Source organism: Ciconia boyciana, chromosome 9 (assembly GCF_034638445.1).
Source record: "Ciconia boyciana chromosome 9, ASM3463844v1, whole genome shotgun sequence".
NCBI lineage: Eukaryota > Metazoa > Chordata > Aves > Ciconiiformes > Ciconiidae > Ciconia > Ciconia boyciana.
This window is the reverse complement of record NC_132942.1, coordinates 8,325,362-8,337,507: the sequence shown is the minus strand read 5'-3', so window position 1 is coordinate 8,337,507 and position 12,146 is coordinate 8,325,362. Positions and strand designations below refer to the sequence as shown.

At 41.2% G+C, this 12,146-nt stretch overlaps 1 protein-coding gene across 1 annotated transcript in view; it reads right to left on the bottom strand.

Moving 5' to 3' along the window:
• Positions 1-12,146, bottom strand: part of GALNT10 (polypeptide N-acetylgalactosaminyltransferase 10) — a 94,190-nt gene that overhangs the window by 36,767 nt on the left and 45,277 nt on the right. Inside the window, exons 3-4 of the mRNA XM_072872470.1 lie at positions 11,396-11,534; positions 6,472-6,638 (exon numbers count right to left, since the gene is read on the bottom strand). Of these exons, the coding sequence (XP_072728571.1) occupies positions 6,472-6,638; positions 11,396-11,534 (306 nt within the window). The remainder of the gene's footprint in view (positions 1-6,471; positions 6,639-11,395; positions 11,535-12,146) is intronic.

Here is a 12,146-nt window from a genome sequence, read left to right as displayed (position 1 = left end):
GTAGTCTTAAAATGGTAAGAACAGGCTGTCAATCAATATGCAAATAACTGAAAGCTGAAAAGTGACTTTTATATGAAATGTAAGCACTTAGCCACAATCACTGATTTCTGTCAAGCTAAGCCATAAAATAAGATACCCAAAGTACTTCTGAACCACCTGTGTGGCGTGTACATTCTCCTCTCTGCACACAGTTAGCCCCAAGTATGCGCGAGATGTTTCTTTTAAATGACATTCAGCAATTAAGTCACAGCCCTCTAGCATACAGTAAGTTTACAATATCTTGAATCATTTAAAATTTTCAATTGCTGCAGAGGGTGAAAAGGTAAAAACTCTACCACATTTTACATTAAAGGAAGGGACGAAAAATACGTTCCAGATAAACACACAAATGCAGAAAATTAGTTTAGGTTTTAGAGGTATTAGTGTTCCCTAGATAGTTACACCTTTTGGTGACTCAACAAGGGAATTAGGGCATTGGGCATACAGGATGCTTGTGCAGCCCATTTTAGTACGTCTGCTCTTCTGATACGTTTGGATTTCCTCATTCGTAAGTTTTTCTTACCTAGAAAAGGCATCTTGACTTTCAACACTGCCTCCCCATAACATCCTCATGGACAAACTGATGAAATCTGGGCTAGACAGGCAGACAGTGAGGTGGACAGAAAACTAGCTGAACTCTAAGGGTTGTAATCAGCAGCACAAAGCCGAGCTGGAGGCCTGGACTGACACCAGCTGTGCACCCCAGGGGCCAATATCAGGGCTAATACCATTGCATATCTTAATTCAAGACCTGGATAACAGGACTGAGCGCACCTTCAGAAGGTTTGCAGATGGTACAAGCCTGGGAGGCATGGCTGATGTGCCACTCAGACTTTGGCAGGTGAGAGAAATGGGCCAAGAGGAACTTCATGAAGTTCAACAAAGGGAAATGCAAGTTCCTGCACCTGGGGAGGAGTAACCCCATGCACCTGTACTGACTGAGCACCCAGCAGCTGGAAAGGAGCTTTGCAGGGAAGGACCTGGGAGTCCTTGGGCACAAATTGAAGCACAGGAAATACTGCTTAAAGATTTTTTTTTTTTTTTAAACTAAGTCACTGTAAGAATGAACAGCAGAACAGCTTACCCAGAGACATTATGCAGTCTCCATCCTTGGAGATTTTCAAAACTTGAGTGAATAAGATTGAGAAACCTGCTGTAGCTGAGCAGAGGGCTTGAGTTAGATGATCTCCAGACATCCTTTCCAACCTCAACTATTTGGGATTCTGTACGTGTTCCAGTTCCAGACCTGAAAGAGATCTCTTCTCTAAAACAGACAGAAGAAAGTTTGACTTCTGCCTTTTGCCCAGTAGTAGTATATACTTGATGTTCCACTGCTGTACAGAGCTACCAAATATGTATCAGGTGAAAAGCAAAGAACATTTAGACAAGTATCCTGCAAAGAGCAAATGTGCCATCCTCTGCCCTCTGTTCCTTCAGCTTAAGACTGTTCATTTATCTAGCGAGAGACATAGGACAGCTTTACATTTGTTCATGCAAACTTAGAGATAGCTTATACAGCAGAGGTGTCCACAAGCTACAAGAATTAGATGGAGACCAACAATCCCTTTTGTACAAGGCAGACGCTACAGATGAACGGCTTGATTTCTCACAACCATAGCCAGATTCAGACTGTAGGTCTAGGGACTGAAGCAGACCCTGAAGAATCATGAACTGCCTGTCTGTTATTCGTTGCCTGCTATCAATAATAAAATGCCATCAGAGCAGAGACAAAACCCCACAGTGTTACAAGCTGACCTGCATTTCAACTTCTCTTCCCCTCCTCCCATTTCTATGATATAATGGAACCCACTTACCACTCAGCAGCATTGTAATTAAATAATCAAAAAGCAAACAAATTTCACATCTGACAGTCCCCAGGAGAAAACTGATATACATGAAAAAAGCATTTTAGTTTACTTAGGGCCATTCTGGTAACAACAAGCTCAGAGGGATATAATTAGTACCCTGCAAGCCAGCACATGAAAAGGCTTAATTTAACTGAGATCAGAACTAAAGAATAGCTATAGAAATTAAAAGTGAAGCCACAAATCCACACTGGATTGCCACAGCTAAGCGTTTTTATGATCAGGAATTCTAAAGTTGTAATTCACATGTACTGCATTCTGATTTCCACTTATCCAGAAGGGTAGGCGTTATTTTGGACCACCCTGAAATAGCTGAGGTTAACCTGAGGAGGTCAGTCTGTGGGTCTTTAGCAGTTCTCAGTAGCATGCAGGCAGACGCACACACCACCAGGCAGGTTAATTCTTATTCTCCAAGTTTGCTGAATGGGTGCCTCCCTCTTCTATAAAACCTATGTTCTTCTGCACATTAAATCCCTACAATACTTTTGAAATGCTTATGGTCAGGAGAAGAAAGTCCTTGTATCACAGACATCCCAACTAATTTTGTGGGGAAAAAAGCATAAGCTATCACAGTCTTACTGGGAATGCTATGTTGATACTAGAGACTACTATTAGAGAAAGTAAAAAATAGCCCCACAATATTTACTCTGTTCTGACCAATGGCGCACGCTGGAAAGCAGCTTCTTTTGAGCTAACTCAACCTAACGAGGGAATCCCCACAAAGAAAGATTCAAGTGTCAGAAAAGACAGCTGCTGGAGGTGACAACATGGACCACAGCTCAAGGCAAACTGGATGCTACCACTGTACTGCATTAGACTGATCCCACTGACAGGTAGCCTTTCCCAGAGCACTGTCTCTGATGTGGAACCCAGTGCTAAATTTGTTTGAAGTACGGCTGGATTTTGATAATTTGCATTACACTACAGGCATGCAAAAAAAAAATTCAAGATAGCAGGTTGTTCCAGCACATTTCAATTTTTCAAATACAAAGCAAAAGGAAACATTTCAAAAACACAACTCGTAAAGCTTTTGCTGCTCGCTGTTAAGATTTGCTGTCATCAGGACAGCCTTTTTTGGTTGAAAAATGCTTATCGCTAAAGGTCACAGAATTGTCTCTCTCAAACAAATTAAGAAATAAATGGCTGTTGACACCTCCAGGTGATGACTCATCTGTCCAAGAGCTCCAACAATGCAAAGCAACACAGCTGCCTCTCAGGTATGCTGCAGACCACAGCAGCCACCAACTAACCCAGAAATCTGTCTTCACTCTCCTATCACTTTGTTAGCCAACTTCTCAACCCTCTTTGTAGTCACACCAAAAATTCCTTACTCCCAAGCTTAAAAACAGATGAAAAACATATGAAAGTAACATCTGTCAGAAAAAAAATGATGTGTGCAGTAGCCAGGTTTCCATACTTACTATTTCTATTATTAGCAAAGTTCTCGCTACTTCATGTGAAGCAAAGTTTCTCCATGTACGAGACACACGGATGAAAGAGACCGACAGATTGCCACTAACATCACCACCTACACAAAACCAGTGCAACAGCAGAATGAGAGTGCAACGCCAACAGAAGCTTGGGCAGCTTGGCAAAGCCCAATATGTTTAACCCCAACACAGGTCAGTACACAAGAAATGCTAGCAAGAGGAATATAGTCTCCTTGCCAGGGAAAGCCAAGTTCTTGAAGGTTAGTCTTTTTAAAGAGTTATTAAAGTGCTAGAGGTCTGTTTAGACAACCCTCAAGTGAAAGGCCATCATGAGGTACAGCAGAGTGTATCTGATATTTTATCTTGTCAGGGTAACCTCTCGATTAAAAAAAAAAAAGAATAATAGATTTTTATTGAGCAATTATCCTTTTCATCTTTTGCTTTTCACTGGAGTTTATGATGACTATTTACTGATCTCTTTGGGGAAGAAACTGACATTTACTGTTCATACTATGCCTCTCTGATCTCAAACGTGGCCTCTACTACCACTACATCCAACAGTGATTCTATAATTTAAGAAGAAAGATACTGTTACAAATTTGTGGGACTAGCATTTGAAACAGAAGCACAGGATTCCACCTTGCAGACAATGCAGAGGACTAAACTTATGATTTTCAAAGAAAATCAAGAAATCTCTCCCCGTTCCTTTTACTGTTTACCGGTTCTGTGGCACAGCAGTGATGATCATCAGATCAGACACAGAGTTTTTATCACCTGCCCAACTTAATCATGAGAAACAGATAACCAGAGCAGTGGCCTAACAGTCCAAATCCAAGAATGTGCCCTTTTCAAACATACAACATGCGAAGTAAAATTTTTCTGGAGCCTCTGCTCCCTCATACAGTTCAGTTTAATGCGTAGTTTATCAATTCTCAGGTATTGCATTGAAGTCTGTTTATTTGGTGGGGGGGTTTTGGTGTTTTTGGTTGGTTGGTTTTTTTTAAATACATACAATGGATAAATCAAAACCAGAAATTTGTAACCAGCAGTGTTTCAAGTCAAGATCACGTGTTTAGGGCTTAACAGCCTCCTGAAGACTAAGGATCTATTTAAACCCAGGGAGGGATGTGGAAGCCAACCCCAGTGTGGTTAAGGAAGAATGCTGACTGCTGGAAAAGGAGCAGCAGCCAGCAGGAAACGCTACAGTGCAGATACAGAACTGACAGCAGTGAAGGAAAAATGTTTCATCCTAACCCGTAATTGTCCCAACATGCATAGATCAACTGAGCCAGCAGGAAAACACTGTTGGTTTTTTTTTTTTAAAGAAAAAAAAAAAGAAGGTTTTTATTAGCAGTCTCTGCCTGTGTGTCATTCTCTTCCCTTGACAATTTAGCTCACTGTCCAATACCAGTAGTCTTTTATATCCATCTATAAATAGCTGCTGCACACAAATTAATCTCAGCAACCTCTTGCAACCTTTGTACAAAAGATGGATAACTGACGGAGCAGATCTTGCATCTTATCAGAGGCAGGTGGAACAGAGCAAGAGTGAGCTGGACGAACAGCACGTGTACAGACTGACGAGGAGCAGGGGTGGGAGAGCCAGAAGTGCTCTCTTTCACCTGGTCAGAAGGGCACAGCTAGAGAACAAGAAAAATAGATCCACAGGAAACCAGATTTCATTACTTCCACTTCTCTCAGAAGAAACTTGTTTGTACAATTCAGCTGTGGTTATGGCATGAGCTTGTCCAATTTGCTTCTAGACTGAGTAACAATAAAGAGACATTGGGAGGGCGTTTTTTTTTCTCTCCAGCTTAGTCTGAAAATCCTCTAAAGAAATACTTATTTCATATAACATTGATTTGTTCAAACCAGCATGCCTTGCTTGCAAACTAGAGACATACTTCAGAACTAAATACTACAGCTGTTGGATAGTGCTTATTTGAAAGTCAGTATAGGTCAGAACACTAAATACTCACAAGCTTGTTTCCAAGCTCATTTTAGGAACTTCCTACATCTCAGATTTTTGGAGGTGTATCCTTTCGTATCCATGTAGAGAGCTCTTATCCCCCATTTGAGTAATTTAAGTGGCAAGACTCTTGAACTCTGCAGCTGATAAAGCTAAACAGTCTTAGTGATTTTAAAGGAGAAAATAGAGTTGCTAGATCTGATCATAACACCTTAAAGTCACTGTATCCTCTTCAACACAGGAGAACACCAGCTACTTCAGAGGACTTTCCATGTGATCTTCCTAGCTATGCAATGTCTACATGATAGAGGCATTCATTCCTCCTTCACTTGATTGCCTTTTCCACCACAGCAAGAGTGCAAACTACAAGACAAACTCTAGCTTAATTTATAATCACATAGCATTTAAATGGTTCAAAGAAAAAGATCCCTTGCCTTTCTGCCACAGAACAAGTAAATTCAGCAACTACATCTACATGTTGCTGCTGCAATTACAAGTAGTTGTTCCATTTGTGATGATGCATTATGCCAGCGACTACACGGCTTTGCATGTAACACTTAAACCCAATCCCAAATGACAACTCCTAGCAAGGCAGTACAAAATAAGGAGTGTAGTTGCAAGCAAATCAGCAAGTGAGGGCAATCAAAATTTTGGATGTTGCAGGTTTATTTTTCAGGAGCACAAAAGTCAGGAGAAAAGTAAGCCAAATCATAGGCAGTCTGAGGTGGAAACCTTTTATCAAGGCTTCTTTTACCATCTTCTGTGTCTAGGAAAAAAAAAGCGGAACACGAGGAGTGAGCTATTCCCCCCCTCTTTTTTCTTTCTTTCTTTTTTTTGTATTCCAAGTGTCAAACATTTAACCCTGGGGTTAAATGTCAAGGGCTACACAGGCCCTTAGCAGAATATTAAAACCAGTTTCCCTGTTTATTTCACATTGTCCAAAACGCAGGACAGCCCATGCCATCAGCAGCTAAACCAGCACAAACCGAATATGGAACATGAGTTTTTTGCTAGACTTTTGGCTTTTCAAATGTACTGGAACAAGGTTCACCTGAGCTCTGCTGTTGGCAAGTAAAAACACCTCAAGTCATTATACACATATTCGCAAGTTCATTGATCCCTTAGGTAGGCAGGTATAGGTGGAGATGTTATATACAAATTATCATACCTCTGTCACTGAAGTCATCCACCAGCACTATCTCTGCTATCAGCTCAGGAGGAGAGCGGTTTAGGACGCTGTGCACTGTCCGGAGGAGAGAGGACCATCCTTCGTTGTGGAACGGTATTATCACACTAGTGTTCGGAAGCTTCTCCAGGTACAGCTTATTCTTGCAGCTGGACATAGACAGAGTAAGTCAAAAGGCGGTGCCAAAAAACACCAGCACTTCCATATTAATTACCATCAAGTAACTTAGTTCATACTTTACTCCTCAAATTGATGCAAAATGCTTGAAAAAAACTCACCAACTTTCAGGCGTTATTAAGCCAGTGTTGACCTGATCTAGTCTGGCAAAAAAAAAAATTCCATATGAAGTGGGGACTGTTAATGGCCAGTGACACTTAGCAACACAGAAAGTCAGAGGGATCTATTAGGTGCTGAAGCTGCTTTTAAAGGAAACTCCAGTTATAGCTTAAGATACAAAAGCCTCTAAAATTCTTGTTTTCCCTGTCCTTATATCTCAAAGATCACTAGGAAGAGGAATTTCTACAAAGTTGTTTCAGAAGTTGAACGTATCTCTTCTAGGCATAATCAGTACATTGGTTTAGCTCACTTATTCCCAGTTTTCAGAGAAGCAAATAATTTTAATCACATACATAACTGTCATCCAAATTTTCTAAACAAAAGGTGCAGCAAGTAAGGATTTTGTGTGGCAGTACCTTCCCTAAACAGTCACAGAAGTTCAAGACATTGTGAACAATACACAGAAGAGACAGGATAATTGCACGGTAAGAACTGCTCAATGAAGAAACCCACCTCTCAGTAACAGATCAACCTCCAACCTCTACCAAAGGCTTCCTTCGTCATGCTGGACAATGATTCAAATCATACTTTTCCTAAACAATCAATATTGTCTTCCCCATTTTTCAGCAGGTCTGGTTTGACACCTGGGATCAGTTCTGCAGACAAGTGAAGAAGGCTGGGCTTTGAACACAAAGCACTGCAGAACATAGATAAAGCTGGAGAGTCAGGTCTGCAGACCCCATATGGACCCCTTGAATTTGGGGGTATTTCCCCACAGCATTAATCTTTTTAATTTTGAAATAGGGGTAATGCTGTCTTGCCTTGTGGGGTTGTTTTCAAAGGTAGCTTAATGAAGAAAATTCAAACTGCAGCAATAAGTGCAGTGGTTTTTTTTCCTGCAGATGTGGCCCTAAGTGGAGTTTGAACCTTGTCAAACAGGTAACATCTAAGGCCATACAGTGAACAATTGTAGTTAAAAAATACCCAGCAGCTGTTCACTAGGGGACAAAAACCTATTATATTCCTAGAACTCCACATGTCCAGTGCAAAACAGAGGTGGCTACGTGAATAGAGATTTTTAGAATATATTAATGACACTGCCAGCAGGGCAGGCTGCCCTCTTTCCACTAGCAGGGGAGGGAGGTCATACTCTGCTCCCTGCTCTGCCACAACACTGGACCTCTTGCATAGCCTGCACCAGAGCTGATTTGCAGACTCTCTCCTGCCAGGCACTCAGCAGGGCTTTCACTACATGCACAATGCAGTGCATGCACACTCGCAGTCATTCCCTCCCTGTTCCCGAGAAGGGCAGATGGGAACAAAAGCAGCTCTGGCAGTGGCAGCTTTTTCCTGGTACCTTTCCCAGGGAATGGAGAAGGATGCACCTATGTTATACAAGCTCAGTAAATCTGTGGTTACAGGAAGTTACGCTGGTGCCTGCGTGAAAGGACAGTAGCTTATTCTGGGTCTAATGAATTGTCCTGGGGTGCTGCCAAGAGCTTGCAGGCTATGGCTGCAATGCACAGATGCAAGATGCAAAATAAAGCTGCATGGACTGCTTTCATCCAGCCCTTGACATTGCTATCTTAATCTTCTTCCGAGATAGCTACTAGCTGTAATTCTGTTCCAATATGAAACAAGAGCCCCCAAATCTCTTCTAACTCTTCTTAAACTGGAATTCTTATTTTCTGACTAACTTTAACAAGTGGGAAACTTTACCTATTAAGTTTAACCATTAAGCATGGAGAGAAATTGTTTCCCTCCAGCTACCACATCTACAATTGCTTTTGTCCTGGTTTCAGCTGGGATAGAATTAATTTTCTTCCTAGTAGCTGGTATAGTGCTGTTTTGGATTTAGTATGAGAATAATGTTGATAACATGCTGATGTTTTAGTTGTTGCTAAGTAGTGCTTATACTAAATCAAGGACTTTTCAGCTTCCCATGCTCTGCCAGGTGCACAAGAAGCTGGAAGGGGGCACAGCCAGGACAGCTGACCCAAACTGGCCAAAAGGCTATTCCATACCATATGGTGTCATGTTCAGTATAGAAACTGGGGGGAGTTGGCTGGGGGGCAGCGACCACTGCTTGGGGACTGTCTGGGTGTTGATCAGCAGGTGGTGAGCAGTTGCATCACTTGTTTTTCCTGGGTTTTGCTCCTCTCTCTCTCTCTTTTGTTGTTTTCCTTTTCACTACAATTTATTATCATCATTATTGTAATAATTTTATTTCAATTATTAAACTGTTCTTATCTCAACCCATGAGTTTTCTTACTTTTGCCCTTCCAATTCTCTCCCCCATCCCACTGGGGGGTGGGGGTGGTGAGCGAGCGGCTGTGTGGTGCTTGGTTGCTGGTTGGGGTTAAACCACCACAGCTTTACAAGACCTGCAAAATTAGTATTTAATATTAAAAAACCCAGAAGCACTTAAAGGAAATGTTAGCAGGGGAAGACACGACTGTTGAAACAAACAATTGTATGTGTGTACCAGGTAGGTCCAGTACATGACCTCCCCCAGCCCCTCGATTCCCATGATTAACAGGAAGTAGAGGTGACACACTATTTGGTATATAAAGGTCCACAGAAACCATCTCAGAAGTGAGCAAACACATTGGCTGCTTCTTTGTCCTTCCCCACCCAGGCCAGCTGTTGGGGAGAATCCCAACTGTGGCACCAAAGCTTAGGACAGGACAAATGCTGCATTTTTCCCCCAGTTCACTTTCTCCTTATGCTCCCCGCTGCCTGCGGGCACATCTCCAAATGACAAAGTCTCTATTATGTCTTACCATATGTAAAAGGCTAGGTAAAGTAAGTGCTCTAAAACACAGCTCCCTTCTTTCTGGAATGCTCTTTATGAACTTCGTCTCAGCCTAACTTTGTTATAAATTGCCCTCATCAACCTCCCAAATAACACAAACCATACCATTTCAAGTATATCTTTTTTAATGGGCACAGGGAATACACAACAGACCTTTTCAGTCGTGAATTCCTTTACTGCAAATCTCCATTATACGCAACCCCACTCCCTGCCCAGCTAATCCTAGCATCCATTATACACACGCTGTTTATCCTCTCCTTGAGACCTCCACAATTATAACTCGCTACATTGGGGGAAAGGATGTGTCAAGCAACAAGCAAACCAGCTGCAGTGGCATCATTAATCACAGCTTAAGTTGTTGATGATCCAGACACTTCACTTATTAATTTTAACTGGCCACTGGAGTTAGAAGTTTCACATTTTAAAGAAGTTTAAATAGCAGAATTAGCAACAAGGAGTCAGCAACTTTGGGAAACAATGGGGAATGTGAGGTAATATATTAAATCCCCAGATGAGGAAATACTGGCACTATCTGATGTTTAAATTTTGAGAGCCCATGACAGCCCCTGTAAATGGAGGCCAGGTATAATTTAGGTTAGCAAACTCAAACTGTATTTCCTAGAACTTGAGCATGGGCTGATCAACAAGCATCTTCGGTTACCTGATTTAGCTCTACGTTTAAACATTTCAGCTGCATGCCTACAATATTTATGGAGCTATACTCACTACTCTGGTTTATGAGTATATATTGAGAAAGGGTGTCAAGCCAGTGTATGTGATTAGTTTGCTGTGACAGCTGAAGAGGTAATCTCTCAAATGTGCAGCTAACAAATTATAAAACCTGACTTCTGGAAATTATATCTCATGAATAAAGTAGATGTTGAATTCAGATTCACTAAATTGTGATAAAAGTGGCTTTACACAAAACAAGCTTCCATTTGAATGTCTAACAATGCTTTCAGATTAAGAACTGCACAAACAGTTTTTAAAAACCTCTCAGCTTTGTATAAACAAGGGTTAAGTCCTAACTGAAGCACTTTTGCTAATGAAAAACTCCTCCTGGCTTGCACAAAATTCAGTTTGACACCAACCTAAGGGATAATGTCCAAAAATAGATGAACTCAAAAGCCAGCATTCAACTGGAACTAGCTTCTACTCGTAAACCCTGATGAGGGTTTTATGGGGAAGGTGTCTAAGAAACTAACCCATAAATCAGAAGGATTTCTGATAAAACTCTTCATACATAGTTGAGTGGAGCTACGCAAATCTTGTTCTGCTCCTGAGCATTTCATGGTCATTTCCAGCTAGTGGCCAACATAATAACTGGACAGTGTTTAGTGACAAAGTAATCACCTGACGACACGTAGGGCATTTGTCAACTGTGTCAGACATTTACATCAGTTTCCACTCAGAAAGAAATAGCTCCACCTTAATAGTTGCTAAAAGTTGTTGGCTATGTCAGTGGGCTCAGAAACTGAACTGTCAAGTCGCGAGAAGTGAAGGAAGTAGCCACCTCTGGGTTAAGTTCAAGATCTCTTCTGCACAGGCCTGCAAGTTTTTGGTAATTTTAAGTCTTTTGGAATCAAAAGGGGATTTTTTTTCCCCCCAGATTTGGTCTCCTCTGTTTCCTGTTGCAATTACTATACACTGTCCTTTATGAAGGAGACAGCAGGACCCAGCTGTGAAAGGACTGTATTTGATAAACAAAGGTACAAGAGTCCGAAATAAAAAAAAAAAAAAAGAGCACACCCCTGAAGATGTGGTAATTTAGGGCTTGTAAACTTTCATTTGTAGAAATGCAAACTATATACTCACTTTGGATGTCTGATGTCTGGAAGGGAACGGTTCAGAGAAATTTTATCACTCACAAAGATATTAAAGCCATTTTCCCTGTATGCCTGGTCCACTCGCTCTGCATCAGTCATTGGGTAAGGTTTTCCCTGTTCTCCGTTTCCTATAGATGGACAGAAAGTAAACATGCATCATTACTACTAATTGGTGCATAACTGGCCAGAAACTAATCCATATATCAAAAGAGCAGCAGTATTCTTACAGCTCTTTGAAAATTCATTCATAGTTTTGTGCTCTACGTCATATTTAAGACAGGGCCTACCACGTCAATGTAACAATTTTATTTGATAAGCAGTTTTGCTACAAACCACTCAGCTGTGCAAAACGTAGAAGTTAAAAGTCTTCCTTCCAACATCAGAAACAGATGAAGGGGTTATGGCAACACTGTGGAGGATCTATAGAATGTTTTTTGTTTCACTGCAGGAAGAATACATATGGTTTGAATACCTCATCACTGTTGCTTTTTTCAGCACAGATGGATATGTATATTTAACAACCTGAGCTCTTGCACAGAGGAGGTAGAACCCTTGCAGACACACCAGTGTAAAGCTGTGATGTTCAAAACAGGCCGTTTTATGCGATGCAAGACAAAACCCAGCACTATGGAATAAAACTTGCATGAATGTTACAATCTAGAACATTTTTCTTATCCCTCTTCCTTTCTGGATCTCCCATTTTTGGGAGAGGTACAGGCACATATTTTTTGGTAGGTTTT